Genomic DNA, 26,006 nt, shown 5'->3' with positions numbered 1-26,006 from the left:
TTTCGCCGTAGGGAGCACCGGCCCTCTTTGCTAAAAAGAAGGATGGTGCCTTGAGACTTTGTATCGACTACCGGAAGTTGAATCGGGCTACGGTTAAGAATAAGTACCCTATGCCCCGTATAGATGATTTGTTTGACCAGTTAAAGAGTTCCCGTTGTTTCTCTAAGATAGACTTGAGATCGGGTTACCACCAGTTGAGGGTCAGAGAGGAGGATATTCCTAAGACGACATTCCGTGCGCGGTATGACCATTATGAGTTTCTGGTGATGCCATTTGGGCTCACCAATGCACCGGCAGTCTTTATGGATTTGATGAACCGGATCTTCCGAGAATTCTTAGATCGCTTTGTGGTCGTTTTCGTGGACGACATTCTGATTTATTCACCTTCTGAGGAGGAACACGAGGAACACTTGAGAGTGGTGCTTGAGTTGCTTAGAGCCTTTAGGCTATATGCCAAGTTTGGGAAGTGTGAGTTCTGGCTGGAAGAAGTCAAGTTCTTAGGCCATGTGGTATCCGGGGAAGGGGTGTCTGTTGATACATCCAAGATTGAGGCAGTGCAAGATTGGGCACAGCCTAAGAGCGTTTTTGAGATCCGCAGTTTTCTGGGATTGGCTACGTATTACTGCCGGTTTGTGAAGGATTTCTCCAGGCTAGCTTCGCCTTTGACTAGATTGACGCGGAAAGGGGTCAAGTTTGTATGGAGTGAGACTTGTAAAAAGTCGTTCCAGGAGTTGAAGGTTAGATTGACCACCGCCCCGGTCTTGATTATTCCGGAGAGAGGCTTGGGTTATGCCGTTTATTGTGATGCTTCACGAGAGGGTTTGGGTTGTGTGTTGATGCAAGAGGGGAAAGTGGTAGCCTATGGCTCACGTCAGTTGAAAATACACGAGAAGAATTACCCTACACATGACCTAGAACTAGCAGCCATGATTTTTGCCTTGAAGATTTGGAGGCACTACCTTTATGGTGAAAGGTTCGAGGTATTCTCGAACCATAAGAGTTTGAAGTACCTGTTTACACAGAGAGACTTGAATTTGAGGCAGAGAAGGTAGATGAAGTTCATTGAGGACTACGATTTTGAGTTACACTATCACCCGGGAAAGGCCAATGTTGTGGCCGATGCCCTTAGTAGAAAATCCAGGAGTGGGAGATGTTGGGGACACTTGGCAAGTTTGATTTGCTTTTGGGCAAATCTGTCGAGGCTGCGGCCTTGTTTTCCGTTGTTGCACAGCCTACTCTTGTGACTCGAGTGTTAGAGGCACAAAGAGGTGACCTTGAGGTAGAATCCCTCTGAGAGAAGATCTTCAATGGGAAGGTTGAGAAGGGTTTGATGGTGTATCCCAACTAGAGTGTGAGATACCAAGACCGTTTGTTTGTGTCAGAGTTTTGCCGAGAGGAGGTACTCCGAGAGTTTCACCATTCACGCCTCGCGGTGCATCTAGGAGGCACTAAGATGTATCAAGATTTGGGTCGCCAGTTTTGGTGGCGAGGTATGAAGAAGGATGTGGCAGTTTTCGTGTCTAAGTTCCTTACTTGTCAGCAAGTGAAGGCCGAACATCAGAGGCCAGTGGGTTTGTTGCAACCCTTGCCTATTGCCGAGTGAAAATGGGAGCATGTCACTATGGACTTCGTTGTAGGTCTTTCGAGGACTCAGCGGGGTAGTGATGCTATTTGGGTGGTTGTAGATCGGTTGACTAAGTCAGCGCATTTTATCCCTATGCGCGTAAGAGATTCGGTAGATCATCTAGCCGATTTGTATATTCGGGATATAGTGAGGTTGCACGGAGTCCCAGTGACGATCGTCTCAGATAGAGACCCTCGCTTTACTGTTAGATTGTGGCAGAGTTTGTAGAGTGCCTTAGGCACTAAGTTGACCTTTAGTATGGCTTATCATCCTCAGACTGATGGGTAGTCTGAGCATATTATCCAGATCCTTGAGGATATTCTTCGAGGTTGTGTCCTTGATTTTAGTGGGATGTGGGAGAGGCACTTGCCCTTGGTGGAGTTTGCCTACAACAACAGCTTTCAGTCTAGTATTGGAATGGCACCGTTTGAGGCCTTGTATGGCCGACCTTGTAGGTCTCCAGTATGCTGGGCTGAGGTGGGTGATGCACCTTTGTTGGGCTTGGAATTAGTTAGAGAGACGACAGAGAAAGTTGAGCTTATCCATAGGAGGCTTGTTACAGTCCAGAGTCACTAAAAGAGTTATGCTGACCGTAGGAGGAGGCCTTTGGCATTGAGACGAGTGATCATGTTTTCTTGAAAATATCATCGAGGCGAGGTTTGATGAGATTTTGGAAGAGTGAGAAGTTACCCCCTCGATTTATCGGTCCCTTTGAGATCCTTGAGAGGATTGGGCAGGTTGCTTATCGTTTGGCTTTACCACCGTAGTTGTCCGTTGTACATGACATATTTCATGTTAGTATGCTTTGGAAGTATGAGCCAGATCCATCGCATGTGTTGGATTGGACCAACTTAGAGGTAGATAAGGATGCCTTGTATGAGGAGAGACCGGTTCGGGTCTTGGATAGGCGGGATCAAGTCTTGCGAAGCAAGACTATTCCTTTGGTAAAAGTTTTGTGGAAGCATCACGGAGTGGAAGAAGCCACTTGGGAACGTGAGTTAGAAGTCCGTGAAAAATATCCGGACATGTTTGTTGATGTATAATCATGTATTGAAATTATGCAATATGATGAACTTTAAGAACATTGAATGTGTCTTGAGTTGTAAAACATTGTGAATGTTTTGGTTCATGGAAATATATTTTGGAAACTTGCCTTAAAATGGAAGTTTAGTGTAACATTGCATATTGTAGAAATGGAAATACATCATGAGCATTGAATTTGATATAGAATTGTGTAATGTGGTATTGAAATTTGTAGAATTTCAAGGAATGCATATCTATAATGCATGTTGTGGGAAATGTTGTAAATTGCCTCTTGAAAAGAGATGAGATGACCGGTAATGGGTCGAGTTGTTGAATTTTGCTTGTAATAATGTTAGGAATTGAGAAAATCTTGTTTTTGAAAAACTTGTATTTAATTTCGGGGACGAAATTCTTTAAGGAGGGAAGGTTATAGCGATTTCGATTTTCCCTTTCTGTATTTATTGTATTCCAGACTTTGGTTCCGTGGTGTTGGTGGTTGTATACCTTGTTGTCATCCTTTAATTCCACATGTTTGAGTTTTAGGATGTGTTGGGCATGTTTCGAACAGGTAGGTTGAGTTTTGGTCTCAAGTGTTGTTGCCCAGGTTTTTGGTGTTACGCTCGAGCGAGTCATTCTGCGCTCGAGTGAATTTTGGTTTTTGGTTGTCCGCTCGAGCAGACCTTCTTGCGCTCGAGCGGGGTTTACACCCTTCCAGTATTTCATGTTCCTGCAAAACTTCTGCAGGTGCGTTTTCTACGCTCGAGCGGGTATTTCTTTTTCTGAAAAGTTCTGGGAGATAAAAATCTACGCTCGAGCAGACTGGTCTTTCACGCTCGAGCGGGTGTGTTTTGTCTTTGTGTCTTGGCGCTCGAGCGGGTATTCTTGCACTTGAGCGGACCCAATTTTTTTGTTCTTGACGCTCAAGCGTCCTGTTCTCCGCTCAAGCAGGAGAGTCGTATATCAGTTGACAGCTAGGCTATTTTAAATCACTTTTTACTTTCCATTCTCTCTCTTACTTTTCGAAAACAGCCATTTGAGAGCTTCTCTCTCTAAAAACTTACCTTCTCTCTAGGTATTGATCTAGTATGAGTGATCCTTCACCCTTTGGCCTTTATAAAAAGTGTGTTGATCGTCGAGGGCTTCGTTTTGATCCAAAAAGTTTGGAGTTTGGAGCACTTTGAGTTTGGTCTTCTTCTTTCTTTCAGCTCCGAATTTAAGGTAGGGATTCCTAGTCACTTTTATGGACTTTGACCTAGATTTTGAGCTTTTGTATAAATGGTTTTGGGTTTTGAAAGTTAGGGTTTCAAATGTGTAATTTTGAAAAGAGGGTTATGTTTATTTTGAACCATAAACATGTATTTGGGTTTCAAAATGAGTATATTGATGTTGTTGGTAATATTTAGACCCTTGGGGTTAATATTGAGAGATGGAGGAGAAAGCCCTAAATTGTGCATAAATTAATTGGTGTAATTAATTTGGGAAAGTTATGGGTTTGTGAAATTGAGTTGAATATAATGAAATTGGCTCATTATGAGATGGGATAGTGGAGTTGGATTTATAAATCATTCACTTTTGAAAATGCGGATAATTTATCTAGTAGTGCTTTTATTATCTGTTTAAAAATAATTACTTTGGGCTACCGGTGGAGGGTAGTCTTGATTGTTGTAGACAATGCATGATGATTAGGCAAACTAAACCTAGTCAATTGAATGTGTCATAGAATATGACGGTTGAAATAATACATTTACTTTATGTATTGATTGAATGTGTATATGATCTATGTTTATATACATTGTGTTGTGTGGGAGGAGATAGGAGATGTACTCCGCGGTTTAGGGGAAGATAGGGGATGGACCTCTAAACCGGATAGTGTTTGGAAGAAGATAGGGGATGGACTCCGTAGATACAGCTCATATGCTTATCTGTTGAAGTGTTGATACAGCTCATATGATTATCGTTGAAGTGTTGATACAGCTCATATGCTTATCTGTTGATATGTTGATACAACTAGTATGCTTATCTATTGTGAAGTGGGAAATGTTTAATATGAGTTACTAACTCATCTGAATTGTTAGGCCAGGTTCTGAGCCATAGTTATGAATTGAGAATTGGATAAGAAATGGAAAATGGGATGAAATATGGACGCACTTGTCATGTAATGGAAATAGTTTATGAATTGATTTATGTGAGTCAAACAGTTATCAATTGCTAATGTCTTAGTTACTGCTCATACTATGTTTAGCATATCTCTACTAGGCGTTGGCTCACCCTATATGGGACATCATTTTCAGGTACAGGTAGCATGCCACCTCCAAGGACATAACTTGGGAGGCTAGAGGCAGACAGACTGTGTTGTTATTTTGCTTTCTTTTGATGTATTACATATAAATTCAAGCCAAGGGCTTAATATGTATTTGAGTTAGCACTCTTCTTTTGTAACCAAGTGTTGACTTGGAAAGCTGTAAGCCCATAGGGCATTTACTTTTGTTGTTAACATGTAATACTTTTGTAAGAACTACTCTGATAAATAGGAAGATGTTTATTTCTCTTATATCTTTGCATGCCTAAAATGATGGGTTTATGTATTATTTTGAGGACGTTACAACTACCGAATGAAATTATTCACAAAGATGTTTGATTTCAACTCAATGTCATTTTCCCATTTACAAAAACTATATGTTATTATATTTTTTTACTAAATTGACTCTAAAATATATTACAAAAAGTACACAGTCATAAATGAAAAATAAGAAAAACTATATTAGCCTTAAAATCCTATTTTATGTACTTTTTTACTCAATTGGATGGAGTTACATGAGGATTCAAAAATGTCATATACCTCTTAATAGAAATAACATTAAAATGTGCAAGTAATTCTTCATTAAATGGATTATCCATGTCAACTTCATGTTATGTAAGTTCGACACTAACTTGACACTCAATATTCATGTTACCAGGTTGTGTCATATTCATCTTTGTGTCAAAAATGATCAACCCTAACCCGCTAACTTCGTGTACTGTTCATGTTGAAGATTCCCACCCTTAAATACTAATATGTGAATGAAGCCGCCAAAAGGAAAATGGCAATAGCTAGGTCAGTATTGATAGAGTGGGCTGCCGTGGACATCGGCTGCAGAGCGTGGTAGTATGTTATGATCCCATATTGGTTAACATCAAGCTTGGGCATGTGAACATAAAACTCTTAGGAACCCTCCCTTTGCAAGTCGATTTTCAAGGGTGAATTCTACCCTTCTACCCAAGTGGTTTGTATCACACAGGCATGGTAAATTTCTTTGGCCCCATTTGATGCAATGATGCATTCAGCTTGAAAGAGCTTTTGCTGTCCTTAAAGTGCTTCATGGTGATTTGGTTGTATCTTTGAAGAACTTTGAGTTTTATAGGTACATCACCAAAAAGCATTGTATGTTAAAGTAGTAATTGAGGTGCTTTGGCGAAAAAACAAGAAGTGATAGCTCAAGATGCAACGACAAAATAATACTAAACTAGTTTACATTGAGCTTTTCTCTGCTAAGACTCTTAATTGAAAACATATCATCAGAAATCACGCACCACCAAACTAGGCCTTAACCAAATAACTTCTCCATGAATAAAGAACAACTATGGACATGTAAATGATAAGATAAGAAGGGTATTATTTATGTCTAAAATCAAATAGCTTGCAAATCTTATACTACAAGGAAAGCAAGACAAAAAGCAGATATTAACTGCCAAAAGGCTTAAACAGTGACCATGAGGACCATAATACATGAAAAATGTGTTACCTTTCACAAACGATGGATGAATAAGTAAACAAGACAGAAACAAAATTTCTGATGTTCCACGTATCTTTAATGAACAAATCTATGTTTCTGTTACCTCCATTGTGTTGTGTAAACATCTCACTGTGGAAAATAGTGTCATTCATGGTGAGGGTAGTAACAAAACAAGTAACTGAATCAAAGTGGTTCATTCACTCTAAATAAATAAGAAAGAAAAAAGATGAATTACCTCGATTTTTGCTCCTCTAAGTAAAGGCCAGTTTTTATTATTTTAGGTAATTGCACTACTTCTGAATGGGTGAGCAATTCCTCACTTATTACTCCCTTCACATATCCTTTCAAACAGTTCTGAAGCAGCTCTGGCCTGATAATGCATTTTAGCTGCTTACTTGTACTAAGTCGAATCATGGAACAGTTTTGCCTCAGAACTTTCCTCCTAGTATCTATTCTCCGCCTGCGAGCAGTTGTCCCTGAACCAGTGACCTGCATCTTCTTGTGAGTATTTTCTCTTTTTCCATCAGTTATTATTGTCTCAGTTGAAAGATTCCATTGCTTTTCCAGCATTGACTTCTGTAACAAGAGAAGAGCCTCCACTGAAAATTCCGAATGAGATCTGTCCTCCTCCAAGTGGTTCAATCTTTGAAGCCACACCTCAGCAATTGAAGGTTTAGAAACAGTATTCACATGTTCTTTTTGAGCTTTTAAGGACCGTGTGTGTTGGTTGGACAAAAAACTAGTGCTATTATTGGAGGACTTATTTGATGTGTTAACATTCTTTGTTGTAGCAGCCTGATAGTATGTTGATCCGTAATCGTAACCACATGACAGCTTTTCTGTGAGATCAGAATAATAGAAGGAACTAAATAGCCTCTTTCCTGCACTTAGTCCAATAACAGCAACAGAGGCCATCATATGGCTTCTTCTTGGTTAGCTGCAATACCATCACACGTATTTAGCAAAATTGCTGAATCAAAACCATCTCACAATACTTCAATTGCAAGGGTGACACCAAGCCACAAGGAAATGGCTGTGTAGATCACTTTCTTAGGTTTTTGAAAAGGACCAAAAATTAAAGAAATGAATGTACGAGTCGATTTTTATGGATTAGGTTTTTTCAAGGAAGAAACTTGCCGACAAGTTTGTTTTAAAATGGTATGTAGACAACATCCAATTTGGTTTTACAAAGTAGCAACACTAATTTTAAGCAAATTCCAAGAAAAGTGAGCTTTAAGTTAGTAAATAATAACAAAATTTAAAGCAGACAAAACAACCTTCAAGAATATCAGCACCAGAGTATGGGACAAATTTGAAAGATATCAATATCAGCAATCAAGTGGGAGAAGAACGGGGGAAAATAAATGGTAGATGAGAGGCAAATATTTTATTTTCTTTGTTTGTTTATTTATCAATAAGTAAGAAGTAAAAGATTTAACATGAATATAAACATAGAAAGAAAAGACAAAAACCAATGGAAAGAATAACCACAATGACATTTCACTTGCATACTATATGACCTTAAGTTATGATGTGTAGCTTCAAACTTTTAAATCTGCTACTTCAAGTCATTACCACTTCCCGGTTACAATTGAATTTGGCAAATAAATGTGCTGAAGATTCTGATAAAGCTGCATGAATCATCACTATTGCGATATTAAATAGGAATATGATGAGTGCACAACACGAGTTGAGTAAAGTTTTTATGACCGGCCTGTTTTCATTCCAAATGCTCTACATAGTTATCAATCCTGGCCTACATTGATCGGCATGATCCAAAACCTACAGTTCAAGCAAGAAATGTACAAACAAGTTTGTGTTTAGTTCTGGTGCATTCTCCTTCCTACACCAACATGTTCCATCTGTTTTGGGTTGTGTATGTTGCAACAAACATAGTAAATCAACATTTGTATTGCAAATCAAAATTCTAATTTTGTGAATCAAGAATAGAATTAGGAATCATAAGAATCAGTAAAAACTATAAAAAAAATAATGTTAAACAATCATACATATGAAAGAATATAAAACAACTTGATTTTGGCACATGTTATACAATAATTCTTACACAAGGACATAATTACGTTGTTTAGTAGAAAAAGTAAAGTAAATTACTTTAATATTGAAAAGCTTTTGAATTTGAATAAGCAAGATGCCTATATTAACACAGTGAAAAAAAAAATCTAATGATTGTTTCTTTGTAGGGATTTTCTTTTCCTCTACATCAAATGGCTGCTAATTTCAGTAATGAACGTGAAACTAAAATGAAGGTGTTAAGATTTTGTGTATTGGCAATTTTCATGGACAAAACATGTGTCACATATTCAAGAATGAATATCTTTAAAGACAATGCAAAGAGTGTTTGAAATTTAATCTCATGTATAGCTGCATGAGCATACTACATTAGTATAGGATACAAGCATTTTATGTCACAAATTGACCTAGGATGACCCGTACTTAGTCCTATGCACTTCGTACTTGAAAACAATTTGAAATAGAGCTATTTGGGCAAGACCAGCATACCCGACTCAAGGCTGTACAAGCAAGGTGCCGCTAGAGTTAGTTGAATTCTGTAATAAGGCAATAAGGTTGAATATACAGAGAAACAGAAAAGAGAAAAGAAAGAACCCAAAGGTTTAATGTGGTTTAGTCAATATTGGCCTACATCCACATACACAAAGCCCTATGGGCTACATCTTTCATTCACTCAACTTCATACTCTTCTTTATATGATGCACCATATGTATAGAGTGGGAGATATAATCAAATCCCTTCAATTAAGGAATTAAAATAAATCAGAGATACAAAAAATCATAATAAGTACAAATCATGGGATCTTCATATATTATAATATCTTCCATATCTTTTGATATTTTTGACAATATAATCTTATGTCCAACAGAATCAAGGACTCTAAGCCCACTTGAATGGAGCCTTCTTTTGATTTTCATAGAAAAATTCCAAAATCTTGCACCCTAAGCCCTCCAATGTGTACTCAAGTGGACAAGTGGATTTCTAAATCACTACACGACATTAGTTGTTAAAAAAAAGGAAAAAAAGGTCTTTGTTTTTGTCTAATACAAACAAAGATACCAAGAAACAATCCTAGGAAACCTAGTTTTTAGTTTATTTAGAGAAGAAGACTTCTTTTTCTTATGCATACAAATTGATTTGTGAAAAACTTCTGTTTGTTTTTTTTTTTTTTGGTTTTTTTATTTTATATTATAAAAATCACATGCACTTTAGCTATATGATTACTCTTAGAGCAGCGGTTATTCTTGTCAATTCACCCATTGCAATCAAAGTTTAGTCTATTAACCCATCTAGCCATCAATGTGTCCGCCTTTTCCTTTTGAAAAGGTATCAATGGATTGCTCCCCAGAAAATTATCTCTTGGACTTTGTTGGTCCATAATGCCGCTCCCAGTGACTGCTCTAAAAACAGGCCCACAGGTTATGATGTCGAATACAGTAAAACATAAGCGAAGCCCTCCCTAACATCAATTGGTTTTAGGAGAGAGAAGATGGAACTTGATTCGACAGACTTGAAGCTTATAATGCCTTCAACATCAGTATATATATATATTTTTATTTTTTAAATTAATGAAGATGCCAATTCCAAGAAATTACCAGAATCGAGTATATGTGTGATTATAATTGGCATACCATTACTTGAATACAATTCGATGATAAGTTTGAAAGCAACATCGTCTTAAATACCACTAAGGGACCATCCTAGTTGGTAGGGGAGTTTGCTTCTCTCCTCACTGACTAGGGTTACTCATGTAGTGAAAGTCCGACAGTTTAGGTGGATCGGTTAGCTTCCTCCATTTGGCTTGTAAGGGTAAATCCTAAGATCCTGCCTTAGGGTGTTCTGGGCATTAAAAAAAAAATCATCTTAAATTATACTAATACCAAAAAATAATAATAATAATAATCTAACCCAGAAAGAACTCAATTGTAGATAGACCAAATTGTGAGCACATTATTTTTTTAAAAAAAATCAAAATACTCGATGAGAAGCAATTATTAGTTGAATTGAGAAACGAAAGCAAATGGAATCACAGAGCATACAAAGAAGCAAACTCTATTTAACTAAACCGAACCAGAGAATCGAAATGTAATGTATATATAAATATAGAGAGAGACAAGCATAAATAAATATGAATTTGGAAAAATAGCATATATATATATATATATATATGTAGAGAGAGAGAAAGAGAGAGAGGGAGGGTTATTTACACACCACATTTAGGTCAGGTTTGGCATCTCCTCAAAAAGTCAAAAAGTCATTATCCTATTTAAGTTGCATCATCTTATTTAAGTTACATTACCTCTCTACCACATCATTTCAAACCCAATCCAAATTTCATAAAAACTCAAAAAGTTCACTTATTTAGAACATCCCAAACAAGGCACACCATTAATTGGTTATTTTTTATTACAATAATGACCTTAGATAAAAGGGGGATTTGGTGATAGCCCCCTCACTATCTAATTTGTCTTTCAAAAGGACAAGAATTATATAAGTACTTTCAAAATCCCCAAATATTTTAAAACTTGTTTATTTTACTATAATACCCTCATATCTATCAGCTCTCCTATTAAGCCATCTTCACTGTGTATTTCAGAGTAAAATTTTACTCTGTATGAAAGTAAAATTTTACTCTAAATAAGAGTAAAATGTTACACTCTGAAACTAAAGTAAAATTTTACTCTATATAAAAGTAAAATTTTACTCTGAATAAGAATAAAATTTTACACTCTAAAACTAAAAGTAAAATTTTACTCTGTATAAAAGTAAAATTTTACCCTGAATAAGAGTAAAATATTACACTCTGAAACTAAAGTAAAATTTTACTCTGAAATTAAAAGTAAAATTTTACTCTGTATAAAAGTAAAATTTTACTCTGAAAAACAAGTAAACTGTGAGACTCTGAAGCTAAAAGTAAAATTTTACTCTGTATAAAAGTAAAATTTTACTCTGGTTCTGTCAAATGAAAAAAAAGAGCAATAGAACCAGAGTAAAATTTTACTCTGGTTCTATCAAATGAAATTAGATCATTCACAACCACTATTCTTCTGTTTCTTCACAGTTACTTGCCTCTTTCGTATCACCTTTTTGGCTTCTCTGTTATCTATTACATATACACAATCTATATTGCTCACTTACGACACAAAAATTTATCAAAATCAAAAATAATTTTACAACAAAAAGTTGAGAGAACATAGTAACAACTCATCAATAGATCAATTTAAGAACTTAACAACACTATCCAAATGAAAAATCTCTCTCTCTCTCTCTCTTACACACACACACACAAACACACACACACACATATATATATATGAAAAATCTGAAGAACTGTGTTCAAATATAAAAATTTTGAACAGTCGCGCGATTCGTCTCTGTACTCTTTCACAATTCGAATTCTTTGTCGAAAACTTGATGTAATAGGTCTCTCTTCTACTAAAAAATCATTCAAATTTCCGATCTTAAAGACTCAAAACATATATATATATATATATATATGTATCAGTGCGATTTGCAGGAACTGTGTTTGATCAACGGTTGTTGATGAGGGATTCGCCGATTTTGCAACGGTTCACGTAGGTCGATCTCGGGAGATTAGAGATCGGAATCGTTCATGGTGCACAGATTTGAGTTGAAACCCTATGTCGAAAGAGGGAAGAGAAGCTTGCGGAGGCTCTGGAGGATGATGAAGTCATGGAGAGGTAACGGTCGAGGACGGAGTTGACGGAGGGGTTGCCGAAGGCGAAGGTGTTGCCGGCGTTGGAGAAGGTGATGACGGCGGCTTCGGTGCCGCACAAGTTGCAGAGCTCGCCACTCTTCTTGAAGAGGCCATCTGTGGAAAGGAAGAGAGTGGGGAAGAGAGTGGGTATAATAGTCATATAAAATATTTAAATAATAAATGTGTCCTTTATGCAAGACTTTATAATTATGAGGGGGTTTAGAAAGTATAATTTTTTTCTTAGTCCTTTTAACAATGAAAGGAAGGTAAAGGGGGTTTATAGCCAAATTTCCCTAGATAAAATGACCAAAATAACCACAAAACAATATCAATACACCTCCCACACACCACCACTCTCTGCCGCCTGATTTTACCTTCAGCCACTGTCACCGAAACCTAGCCACTGTCGCAACCCCACAACCTCCCTACCTCACTGGCGACCCCTTTCCCCTTTGCAAACCCTTCTCCCTCTCCTCATCAACGAACAACCTAGTCTCTCACTTTGGCCATGGCTCGTTTTTCTCCATCGCAGAGAGAGAGAGAATCCTAGGGTTTTCAGATCTAGATCTATGGCTTGTAGGAGTTCAATCATGCAAACCAAATTCAAAACTTTGATCTAGGATTTCAAGCTCTGATTCGAAGTTTTGCCGCTGCAGTTGTCTTCGGCGAAAAGCTCCTCTCTGATGGGTTGGGAATGATCTCTGTAGAATGAGGGTTGTGGTGGTGAGGATAGGTTTGGTAGTTTTTAGAGAGAGAAGAGGAAGTAGAATATGAGATGGGATGGGATGAGAGGTTGTGGTGGCGATGGTGGGGAGGTGGTTGAGCTGGTGGTGGAGGGAAGAATGGGGTGAAAAAGGGTTTGGGAGTGTGGTTGGAAGTGGTAAGGCAAGAAAAGTGATGGATGGAGGAGTGAGGAAGAGATTCACTGGAGAATGAGGGAGAGACGACGGCCTGAGGTGAGTGGCGACGGCTAGGGTTAGGATTGGTGGGGTGGTTGAAGAAGATGAGGATATTTTAGGTATATTTGAAAATGGATGGTGTGTATTGAGCAAAAATAATAAAATTAAAATTGTGTTTAGTATGCATTAAGTAAGGAATGCTACTATTAGCACTTGCCAAAATTCTTTGGACCCCCCATTTTATAATTTTTTTATTATTACAATTATACCTTAAAGTAAAATTACATTAAAAGACATTATTAAATGGAACACTCACCTATCAAATAAGAACTAATTTTCTATAATATTGGACACCCACCCACACCCCCACCTTCACCCTGTAGACACCCCATTTTTGACCGTCCTCAAGACTTGGACGTCACCGTTTGAACACTCGGTGATTATCCATGTTTGTGTTCGTTTGGAGTTCCCGGAGGCCTCGGCTCGCGCGCCTTGCCTCAGGATTTCCGAACTTGACCGTTTAGTGTCTGGTTTTGCACCAAACACTTGCATCTTGCCTTTGAGAGGCAGGGTGGGGCTTGTAGACCATCCTCACCCACCACCGGCAGTGGCTAGAGGCCACCGGCTGGTGTTTGCTGCCACCGGCAATGTAGTTTGCCGGCCGGCACTATTTGTTGCCGGTCAGCATTATTTGTTGCCGACCGGCACTCTTTTTGGCCAAGATGGCATTTTTGGCCGGCCGATTGCTGTTCATCTGCTTTTGCAGATATTTTTAGACAGCTGTCTTGCTTTTGCTCCCCTCCATACACGTGTATGGAGGGATCTCCCTCTTGCAAAGCTTGTCTTATAAGCTTTACAAGACAATATAGAGAGAAGCTCTCTCTAAGGCAAAAAAGAGAGGCTTGGTTAGAGACTTAGGATTTTTTTGAGAGCAAGAACAGCCATTGTTAGGGTTTGAGTTCTAGGGTTAGAGTTAGATACACACTCTATCTCTCTTTCCCTCTCTTTTGTTCACTAGGTGCTTTGTGTCTTACTATTGCACACAAACACCTAGTGTTTCACCTTCCTCTTGGAGTTGAGGTTCTAAAGAGTTTGTTTTGAAGTTTTGGTGTTGGATTCAAGCTCAAGGAGGCCATTGGAGCACCATTTGTGAAGGGGTCTTCAAGGGTGAGATTCTAGTCCTTTTTTTCCCCATTTTTGCATTGATTTTATACCTATCTTAGAGCTGTTTTTGTGATTATTGTATAACATAAAAAGTTCTGTTTTTAGGCCCTATTTATTGTTTATTAAGAGTGTTTTGTTGTTTGAGGGTTGTTGACCACCCTTAGGCCTCAAAAGGCCTCATTTTGAGCCATTTTGTGTTAGCTCCGGGATTTTGGTGTTGAGGTCTCTTCACCACTGAAATCTTGAGGGATTTCAGTGGTGAAGATGATGCTTTGAAGTCCCAAGAAGGAGAGGGCCACCCCCTCTCCTTGTTGTCCTTGAAAAGGACACATTTTGGCCTCTTAAGGAAGCCTATGCTTGAGTGTGTGTTGAGCATGTTTGGTTTGTTTTTCATGCTTATATATCCATAATATAACATGATCTTAGGTTGGTTTTGGAACTCCATGCATGCTTAGCATAGTTGCCATGTAATGCCTTATTTTTGCCTTAATGTGTCTTAGGTTGTTAGCCTTTGTTAGAGCATGTTTTAGGCTTAGTCTTGTGAAGATTTTGTGCATATCTTGCCATGTTTTAGCTCTGTCCGTAGTCGTTTGGGTTGATCTTTGCATGCTTGATATAGCTCCTTTGTATTTGGGCTTGTTAGCCTTGAGTATGTGCATGTGTAGCATGGCATCTTTGCATTGTTTTGGTGATTTGGGATCATTCTATATGCCATTTCAGTCCCATTTCCATGCTTGTTTGATTGCCTTGTATGCCTCTTTAATGCTTTGGAAGCTTGTGTAGCGATGCTCCATGTTTTGGTGTTTATGCATGCCTTTGTTTTTGAGTCACTTAGATGCCATCTAAGTAGTCCTTTAGCTTTGTTTTAACATGCTAAACCTCTGATTTTGGTCCTTCCTTTCATGCCATGTTTGGTCTTATTAAGTGTAGTTCAATGCCTCGTTGATTCGCTTTGAACACTTAGGCCATTTGGTGCATGCTTGGCTTGATTTGTTGCTTGGTTTGGCACCATGTATTCGCATGATTTCAAAGCTTATAATGCATGCTAATTGTTCATGTTTGTCCCTTTCAAGTGTGCTTGAATGTTGCTTGATTTGTGCTTAGGTGTTGGTCCTTATGTGCATGTGTGTGTGTATGCCATTTAGCCCTCACTTTTTAGCACTTTGGCCACTGTTTTAGGCCTTATTAGAGCTTCCTAATTCATGTATAAGACCATCTTAGCATTAGTTTGCATTGCCATATGTATGCTTATATGCTTGCATGAGTGCCTTGCCATGCCACGTTGCATCCTTAGCTTGTATGCCTAGGTTGCATTGCATCTTGCATGCATTCCTTGTCCCTTGACTTGGGTGATAGGGATTGGGAGTTTTGTTTGATTGGTTTGCATACATTTGAAATCAAAGTTGCATACTTGGTTCTTTGGGCCATCATGCATGGAAATGCGTGATTGGTGGTCCGGGAACCGAGGCACATGTCCCTTTGAGTCATTACAATGATAAGAGACATGGTTGGTGCATACATGCTTTGAATTGTGCTGCCATGCTTTGCCTTGCCCTCTGTTGCTGTGAGTTGCAGGTTCTGCAGGAATACTCTGCCGACCGGCAGTGTAATGTGCCGACCGGCAACAATTTCTCTGCCGACAGATTCAATTTTGTGCCGATGGCCATACCACACTGCCGGTGGCAATCTCAATCAGCCGGTGGTGATCCTCTCTGTCCAAGGGATCAATCCTGAGGCTTTGACAGCCTCCAGAGGAGGAAAGGAAGGAAAACAGAGGCAACTTGCGCATGGCAGCGCGCTTCCCGAGGCGTTTTCCTGTTTTAATTAGTCTATTTAATTTGTTAATTAAATTAGGCAATTTGTAATATTAATTAGCTGGTGTAGTTAATTAATTTGTAATATTTATTTGGTCCCTCCGAGCGAGGGCATATTTGTAATAAGTGTGTGTGGGTGGTGTGTATGTCTTCCAACCTCACTTCTTTCTTCCCTTTTACTTACTCGCTTTAATGGTTAGTATTAGGGCACGTTTAATTTAGCATACCTCATGCTATGCATGTGTGCATCCATGCATTTGTATTGCATGCATTAGGCTCGGTACATCACGCTAATTGCATCAATACTTCAATTCCCAAACTGAATACGTGATAATTGTGCATTTTCACATGACATGTTTAGGATAGCCGAGCCTATTCTAACAACACTTTGTATGCGATGCATTAGGCACTTAACATGGACTTGGATCATGCATGTTTGCTAACAAGTTCTCTGTTTTGGCACGGAGTACGATGTAAGTATTTATGCTTTAGCATCTCGCATGTATGTGAATGTTAACATGACAGTATGCTTGCCATGCGGCTAGATGCTTATGTGTTAAACTGTTTTGAATGCCTGTGGGTGAAGGTTGGATTGTTTGAGTTGGAAGAACTCATTGAAATCCGTGTTTTAGCCTACTTGCGAGTAGCAAATTCCAAAGCATTTTCAAAACGAACGGATATGCAATGTCTCTTTCCAAATTAGGCAATCTAGTCTATACTTGTTTGCTGTACGCATAACATAGTAATTCTAGGCTAATAACCGGAATAAGAACACATAAAGTTTTCAAAATCAGATATCACGGTTAGTAGAGGCTGGTCTTCGGACCGGGCGAAAGGGGGTGCTCATAGCTGACCTTCCCCGATCGTGCCCAAGCTCCCGAGCCGAGACAACTCCGGTGATGACGGACATGTGGCCTTCAGCACCGAGTCAGGGTTTCCTAAATTTCCCCATTTTAAAAATATTTAGGTGGCGACTCTGTATCTGGCAAAGCAGTCCATGTTTGGTACTACTTTTTCAAAAATCTGTTTCTCAAAACGATTTGCCAGATTTGGACTCTTTGGTTCAGATTAAGAACCGTGACACAAGTCGAGTCCGAACTGTAGTAACCCCAAATGAACAGAACGGGACTCATCCTCCCGGGGCGTTCGGAGACGTCTACACACCCCTACCTCAAACTCCAACTTTAACTATACGTATTCTATGTCTGTAAACCCTAAACCTATTACTTTTCATAACCAACCAACATAAACCCTAGATCTATTATTTTTCATAATCATCTTAAATCCTGAATGTGTCATCTTCATCACCATCATCAACCCTATTGAACTTGAAAGCTTTGCTTCAAGTATAACGTATACTTCATCACTTATTTCATTGCGTAGAGCAATGGAAGACGAGGACAACAATTCTAGAGACATCGGCGTTCCATTGGTAATTTTATCTGTCTTATATTAACATTTTCGGTCGTTTTTAGTCGTTTTCAATTGTTCTTGTTTTGTTTGAGCTATTTGGTACTGGTTTGCCGACTGTTAGGATTACGTTCGATAATACAGTACTGAACATAATCCTTTCATTCAATACATAGGTTCCGAACATTAATACATATAGTTAGTACTGTTAAACCGAATATCATCTTTATTTTCGGCACTGTTGAACTGAACAAAATCATTAGTTTCGGGACTGTTGAAATGAACATCATTTTTTCAATTTTGAAATTACATTCACACGTGTTTTCAAGGTGATGCTTTGACTAGAGGCAGTAAGGTTGATTCAGAACTTGTAATGGATTATAGTAATGAATTTATTACTTATGAGGTGAGTCTTTGATTGTTTTACAAATAATGTACCTTTTTTATGTGCAATAATTGGTTAGTTTAATTTATTTATTTCAGATATTCAAGAGTCGAAATGAGTTAATTCGATGGGCACGTCAAGTTGGAAGAAGAAATGGATTCGTTATTGTTGTGCATAAATCAGATGGGGGTGGTATTCGTGGTAGGAAACCAAGACTTAGCTTAGCTTGAAAGATGAGTGGATCTTATAGCGACACTCAAAAAAACAGCAAGCCTAAGACAAAAAAAGCAAGATTGACTAGTACAAAAAAATGTGAATGTCCTTTTTATTGATGGGCAAAAAATTAGCCACAAATGATGACTGGATCTTGATAGTTATTTGTGGTGTGCATAATCATTCTACTGCAGAATATCTTGAGGGTCATTCTTATGCTGGAAGGTTGTCACATGAGGAAACCTCTTTGTTAGTAGACATGTCGAAGAGTATGGTACGATTGAGTGAGATATTGGTTACATTGAAACAACGTGATGATGCAAATGCTTCCACAATGAAGACAATTTACAATGCACATCATAGGTATAAAGTTGCTGAAAAAGCTGGGAGATCTCAAATGCAACAACTATTAGGTCAGTTAGCGATGAACAAGTACATTGAGTGGCATAGAAACTGTGCAGATACTGAGACAGTGACGGATTTATTCTTGCACATCCTGCTAGTTTGAATTTGTTACGTGCATTTTCAAAAGTATTGTTGATGGATTGTACTTATAAGACCAATTGATATCGGTTGCCCATTCTGGAGATTGTAGGTGTGACATCGACAGACATGACCTTTTCAATTGCATTTGCATACCTCCAGTATGAGAAAAAGGATAACTACACATGGGCACTTGGTATTTTGCGTAATGTCATGGATGAAAATACTCTTCCTTCTATTATTGTCACAGATAGAGAATTGGCCCTTATGAATGCCATATGTATGGTGTTTCCTGCAACTGAGAATTTGTTGTGTAGATGGCATATTGGAAAAAATGTGCTTGCTAATTGCAAAAAAGATGTTTGAGACAGAAGATAAATGAGAAATGTTTATAATGAGTTGGAATATGTTGGTTATATCATCGTCTGAAGAAGTATACATGCAATGACTGTCTTTGTTATATAGTGAGTTCAATACTTATCAAGATGCACTTCATTATGTTACCTCTTCTTGGTTGGATACATACAAGTCGAAATTTGTGGCAGCTTGGACTGACACATTTATGCACTTTGGAAATTCTACAACAAATAGGTATATACGAACATTTAAATTTATTAGTTTTTTGGTTTTTTAATTATTTTTATAACATTTTATTTTCATATATAGGGTTAAGAGTTCACATGCAAAACTTAAAAGACATCTTGGATCAAGTCAAGGAAATTTTGAGTCAAATTGGACAAGGATACACAATTTACTTGAGTTGCAATTGGACAAGGATACACAATTTACTTTTCTCAAATAAAATCATCATTTGAGAAAAGTATGATAGTTGTGCAACATGATTTCAAACCTGTGCAGTTTAAGGAGCTTCGTGGTAATGTCTTAATTACTGCATTAGAGATCATATTGGCAGAGTCTAAATGAGCATCTTTTGTTGGTATTGATATTGTTGCATGTGGATGTGTCGTTTGACATACTCATGGTTTGCCATGTGCACATGAGATAGGAAATTACATGAGGGAAAATCGGTCAATTCCCCTCACTTCGATTTATTCATATTGGACTAAGCTTGATATGTTAAGTATCCCACACACTATAAGTGAAGAGTGGACTTGTACACCTGAGTTAGAATTGTTTCCTAAACGATTCGAGGAGGTGGATCCAGATGTGAAGAGGTTTTTGTTATAGAAATTAAGGGAGTTAGCCAAACCTGATTGTACATTTTTGATTGAGCCGGAAGTGAAGTCTAATCCACGGGGTCAGCCAAAATTGAAGATTGAGACCTCCACTCATCGTGAGCCATCTGCGTTTGAAATAGTTGCTTCAGCACAAGATAGTTATTCACCCAGAGTCATTGCCAAGGTGAGTGTAACAACAAAAAAAGTGAAAACAAAGAAGACAGAAAAGGTACATAGTTTACTAGTCAGGTATATAATTGTGTCATGTTGTCTACTTTATTGTCTAACATTGGCATTGGCATGTGATAGGTTCACCAGCTTCGATCATTGAATCCAAATTGCTTTTTAGAGGCATTTTCTTCTGAATTGAGACGATATATTAAATACAGTAAGGATGTTGCAGCAGATGGCAATTCTAGGTTCCGAGCTATTGCTAGTTTGATGGGTTTTGGAGAAGAAGGATGGTTACAAGTGAGAAAAGATTTACTTAAAGAGTTGCATGCGCATAGTGACCACTATAGGAAATTATTTGGATCACAACGGAGAATCGATGACCTTACTAACATCTTGGCATATTTTGAACCAAACCCTAGGTTGGACCAGTGGATGACGATGCCTGACATGAGTCATCATATATCGTCTTTCTACCAAGTCGTTTTGGTCCACTTGTCTATGCAACAATGTTTGACATTCCTCCCTCTTAGGTCAATACCGACGTCTGTTGCCTCTCACAAGGAGATATGTATTGGCTTTGTCAACAACAATCATTTTGTTTAAGTATTAGTTTCTAATATTTTTGTACATTCTTGTACATTATAATGACAAATTTCTTAATAATGACAACATTTTTGTACATTCTAATATATTTTTTTTTTTTTTGTAACTCATTTTGGAGCTTGGTCATCCTATTCCACCCATAGCAACTAACTGGCGGAGGTACCATGATCCTTGTGCAGTAGGCTGGAAAGTTGCATATAGTTCTAAAGTACAACATTTCAAATCACTCATCAATGTAGACGTAGCCACAATCGAAACAATAGACCTGGATAAGGACTAGTGTCATACGAGTGAGTTAGGAAATAGAATTAGAATAGATTTAAGTTATGTAATTTTCTTTGTTAAACTAGCTTAGAATGGAAAAGAGTGAATTGGAATGGATTTAAGTTTATGTATTTTAAATGGATTTAATTCACGTTATTTTCTTTATTCTAATGAATTGGAATGGTAAACAGTGAATTGAAATGAATGTTATTTTTTGTGTTGTACTAAATTGAAGCTTATGAAAAAAGTGAATTGGAATGGATTCAAGTTACACCGTGGTGAACAAATTTTGTTCGGACATACAGTGCTGACTGGATCACTATTGTTCGACAAAACAGTTCTAAAGAAAAATATATTTGTTCAGCTATACAGTGCTGAACGAATTGTTTTTTATTCGGTTCCGCATTGCTGAAATGAGTAGGCCAGCAAGCATTTATGTTCGACATTACAGTACTAAAAAAACCATATATGTTCGGCATTACAGTGCTAAACAAAGACTACCTGTTTGGCATTACAGTGCTGAGTGAGTCATTTTGATTCGATTTTACAGTGCTGAACGAGGAGAATTTGTTCAGCTAGTCAGTGATGAACATAAAATTCATGTTTATTCATTAGTCCAGATTTGTTTATTCAACGATGACCATAAAGCAATAAACAAACCAATATTTCAAACAAACAAACTATCAAACCAATTCAAACTATCAAACTAATTCCAAACCATCAAACCAATTCAAACCATCAAACCAATTCTAAACCATCAAAATAATTCATTGAGTGCCCAAAAAGATATAGTAACATCATATACAAGCCTAGCTCATACTTGTGTCATATACAAACCACCATCAAAATGTATGCCAAAAAATTTTCTCAGACAAACTAACATATACTAAAGTGTCATCTGACCTTTGTTATACTTGTGTCTAACACCATCAAAAAGTCTAACAAATGTTTGAGACTAAGATTTCAAAATACACATTTAAAACATTTGAACCCAACAACTACTAAAGTCTAAGACATTGCTCTATGATTCCTGCGACGAGTGTACACCAAGTTCTCTGATGGTGTATGTTCTTCAGTGGACTGTTGGCCCTCCAAGACTTGTGTTATCTTCTTCATAGCATTGCGTAACATATCTCGGGTTGGAGCTGCTTCATTGTATCCGATTTCGAGCATTGAACGTAAAATGCTCAAGGCACTGTCAATGAGCTGCAAACAATAAAATAAAACTTAACGATTGCCTTAAACAAAATATATACAAAAATGAAAATGGTAAAAGTTGACATACGAATTGAAGTTGACGATAATCAGCTGATGCCTCAGAGCATGGATTATACTTAGAACGATGTGTCGGGTTTTGAACTTGTACGTGTGAAATGGAAGTAAACCAGTCCAAGTAACCTGGCATACAACCCCATGGATGCAAGGCTAGAACACTACGCACTGTCTCAGACAACAAGTGATTTTCCCAACTCTCCCAAATCGTATCCAAGTATATATAGGCAATGCTGTACTATTTTGCAGTGGATCCTCTAGAGGCTCGAACTTGAGCAAGCGGAGGTGAGGGAATAATTTGCACCCTACCAAACTGTCTTAGTACCCTATCTGGATGGTATGGTTCAACAATGTGCATCCATTTTAAGCATCCATTATAGTAAGCAACATCAGAAAAGGATGCTTAATATGCTTATCATGGTATGGATCCCAAATAACCTACAATAGTAAAAATTTTATATGTAAGTTATGAATTAGATTGAATAATAGCAAGTAATATATGTACATACATTGACATAAGATTGAGACTTACGTCATGGGCCTCTAATCTGTCAAGGTCTTCTCGCAACCTTTGTAAAATAGACGTTGACGAACCAGATTAGGTACGAGAAATCCAATGAAAGACACAAGGTTGATCTTCTTTATAGTCCAAATTGGGGTGGGGTCTAGCACCAACAAAATGCTTGTAAATCCAAGCTTCCAGCAATGTCATGTATCCCGCCATCTGTTTTATAGCATACCTTGTGGCAGTGCCCAATTGCCGGTATAAAAGAGCCAATGCGGCTGCACCCCAAGCATAAGAAGCAACCGATTGCAAATCCATAAGAAAAGACAAATACACTACCGAAACACGTATGCCTGTCTTGTCTGCAAATAAGGTACAACCTAACAAATATAACAAAATGCCCTAGTTGTACACTCAATGATATTATCATTGTCCGCATCAGACACTGACCCAAATCGTTGTCTCAACCATTCTACCTTGATAGACTGGCCCCGTGCTACCTTCAACGCTACATTTGCCTCATCTATTGTTACTTCCAAAGCCTCAACTAGCAGATTTGCAGCGTCAACATTTGATAAATTCTTGCAAGAGACTGGTTTACCAATCACTGGAATCCCTAAAATTACACTAACATCATCTAAGGTTGGTGACATCTCACCAAATGGTAGATGAAATGTGTTTGTCTCTGGCTGCCATCTTTCTACAAAGGCCGAAACTATAACTTTATTTACAAATTTATATGAGCAACTCACTAAAGAAATCAACCCCGAATCCATAATTAAACCATGAAATTTGGATTGTTTATTCTCTTCCAAGTTGAATGACCATTCACTAACTTTAAAACCATGATTTAAGCATTTATGTATTCCACGTTCCTGCAACATAGAATAACAAAAAGAAAAAAAAAAGAATTAGTAAAGTTGAAACAAAATTTAAAACATTAAATTAATGTAAGACTATGATTAACATCATTATGCCAAATTTTGGCTGTTACGTGACAATGAAAACTTTTCAAAATTGAAGGGTCATATGGCCCTCCAAGAAAAGGTCCAGTAAGATCTTCATTAACTTTTTCAGTTGTATCTGCTAGTTGGTCTTCATAGTCACCCATGTCTGTTGGTTCATAACCCATATCTATTGGTTCATCACCCAAATCATCACCCATGTCACTCACATTCAATTGATTGCCCCCATCGTTTTCAACCTCAACCGTGTTTGCTAGAGCAGCACCTATGTCATTCATGTCATGTTCATTAACTCCACTACCTTGATCCTTAGTCTTACGAGTGCGTCGAGTCTTTTAGCCACTTTTTGAGAAAGTACAACATTATGTTTCCTAAATGCTGTTGGGTGATCTCGAGCAGTTTCCACCCACCAAGTACAATTAGATGTTAGTCAATGACAATGTAAGCAAATATATCAAATGTCAATTACCCTTAATAATATAGTTAGTCCTTCCTATGTATCGAAATTGCATGTCATCTAGGGACATTATATATATAACTTATAAGCCATTGAAGCCTATTTTAAATAGGTGTGTCGTGACCAATTCAAATAGGAAACAACAAACTAAGATAGTTTCTTACTAAACACAAAATGAATAAATGATAAAAAGAAACTACTAAAAATAAGATATTTGAGTTGGACCAAAATTTGAGAATTGTAATGCATTAGAAGCATGCCAAGAGCAAGGCCATCAAAAAAAAAAAAAAATCCTAAATAAAATTATAGACAAAAACAAAACTTTCCAAAAATATGCAAAAATTTGAGAGCCTAAACAATGGAATTTGGTATTAAAAACAAAAAAGGCTTAGTACATAGCAAAAGCTGTGTGTTTTGCTTCTTAGGACATTTCGGATTGATTATAAGTACTTCAAGAAAATTCAACATTGGCCCAAAGCCTATAGTTGCAATATAATCACATGCATCTCCAAGTTGATATAATGTGCTAAAATTAGCACTATTTTCAAACAGCCCACCCACCTCTTGTTAGGTTTATGATGTGTATTGTGCTAATTAGAGTTAGTTTATGTGGAAGACAACTAGTACAAGTATTGTGTGATAATGTGGCTATAACTTGATGTATGAAAATACATGGAAAAGAAGCTAAAAATGTGAATTAAATAATCTGGCTAGTTGTTGCCCTGTTTGCCTCCTCTTCCCCCCCCCTTTTTTTTTGTGCAGAAAATTCAGATATAAGTTTTATACTATATGTAAAATACAGACATAAAAGGGACAAAACCAATGGCAATGACAATGCCAATGCCTTACAGCAACAGAAAAGGGACAATTTTATACTATATGTGCAGTACAGACATAAAAACCTCACACTTAAAAAAGCAACTGGTCCCAACACTCCAAGACAAAGGATCAGCCAAACAAATTTTGTTTTCTTTATGCACAAAGAAAACACAATCAAAATACCCAACACTCCAAGACAAAGAATCAGCCAAACATATTTTCTAAACGACAAAGGGTTCTAATATATATATATATATATATATATTTTTTTTTTAAATTTTATTTCTAGTTGGTATGTAAACTTCTATTACATTATAATATTCAAGCCATCCATTAGATTATAATATTCAAACCTCTATTCTCAAAAAAAATTGAATTTTATGTGGAATCAGGCCATCCATTACATTATAATATTCTCTCACAATTAGGGTTTTGTGTGGTTGTGGTTTTGGTTGGTAAAGGGTTTTTTGTTTGTGTGGTTATGATTAATTGAAGAGAAAAGAGAAGTAAATTATACCTTTGAAGGTAGATGAAAAAGTTTACAGCACTTGTAAGAAAAAGAAGTAAATCGTACCTTTGTGTGGTTATGATTCAAAAGTGTTGAATTTTCAAAAAATTGCAGAAGCACTTGATTCTAAAGTGTTGAAGCACTTGCAAGGAAAAAAAAAAAAAAAGAGGGTAAAGTAATGTCCCAAGCACTTCAGCAGCAAAATGGATTTAATCGGTGTGAAGAAAACGAATACAATGGACCGACGGTCAGGAAAGGAAAGGTATGAAAAATTAAGTAAGTGTGTGTTTGATTGTGAAAATATTATAAATATAGATAGATTTAATAACAAGTGAAATGTCAAAAAAAATATTATTAAAATTTAAGATTTAGGATTAGCATCCAAATATATAAGTGACCCAAAAAAATTTAATTAGCCTCTGTTTGGCAAGAAAAAGCCCAGGCTTTTTTGGCTAAAATAGCCACAAAAAATAAAATAGGCTATTTTAGCCACAAAAAACAAAACATCAAATCCAACCCATAATCATTACAATCCTCTCTCACAAAAAAAGCCAAAAAGCCAAAAAGCCCTTCCCAAACCAGGCTAAAATAGCCCAGGCTAAAATAGCCAAAAAGCCAAAAAGCCAAAAAGCCAGCCCACTTAATAGATTGATTTGATAATAAGTAAAGTGTCAAAAAAAATATTATTAAAATTTAAGATTTAGGGTTAGGATCCAAATAATAT

The 26,006-nt window shown here is 37.3% G+C and overlaps 2 protein-coding genes across 2 annotated transcripts in view; one reads left to right on the top strand and one right to left on the bottom strand.

Moving 5' to 3' along the window:
- Window positions 1-7,335, bottom strand: part of LOC145802336 (RNA polymerase sigma factor sigA-like) — a 33,298-nt gene extending 25,963 nt beyond the window's left edge. Inside the window, exon 1 of the mRNA XM_082895031.1 lies at window positions 6,715-7,335. Within this exon, the coding sequence (XP_082751157.1) occupies window positions 6,715-7,335 (621 nt within the window). The remainder of the gene's footprint in view (window positions 1-6,714) is intronic.
- A 10,098-nt stretch (window positions 7,336-17,433) lies between these two features.
- LOC145802335 (uncharacterized) lies at window positions 17,434-18,562 on the top strand. The gene is made up of 3 exons (XM_082895030.1): window positions 17,434-17,478; window positions 17,940-18,033; window positions 18,249-18,562. The coding sequence occupies exons 1-3, from the start codon at window positions 17,434-17,436 to the stop codon at window positions 18,560-18,562; spliced, it is 453 nt and encodes a 150-aa protein (XP_082751156.1).
- Window positions 18,563-26,006: the final 7,444 nt, after the last annotated feature.

This window comes from Camellia sinensis, chromosome 11, assembly GCF_055761805.1.
Source record: "Camellia sinensis isolate YWXY chromosome 11, ASM5576180v1, whole genome shotgun sequence".
Taxonomy (NCBI): Eukaryota; Viridiplantae; Streptophyta; class Magnoliopsida; order Ericales; family Theaceae; genus Camellia; species Camellia sinensis.
Note: the sequence above shows the minus strand (reverse complement) of the source record. Positions and strands in the feature narration are given on the sequence as shown.

Excerpts from the sequence above, each read along its gene's own strand:
- LOC145802335 (XM_082895030.1), top strand. The coding sequence starts at position 17,434 with ATGGAAGACGAGGACAACAATTCTAGAGACATCGGCGTTCCATTG. Across the intron at positions 17,479-17,939 it reads GAGACATCGGCGTTCCATTG|ATATTCAAGAGTCGAAATGA; the intron begins GTAATTTTATCT and ends TATTTATTTCAG. Across the intron at positions 18,034-18,248 it reads GCATAAATCAGATGGGGGTG|AATATCTTGAGGGTCATTCT; the intron begins GTATTCGTGGTA and ends ATTCTACTGCAG.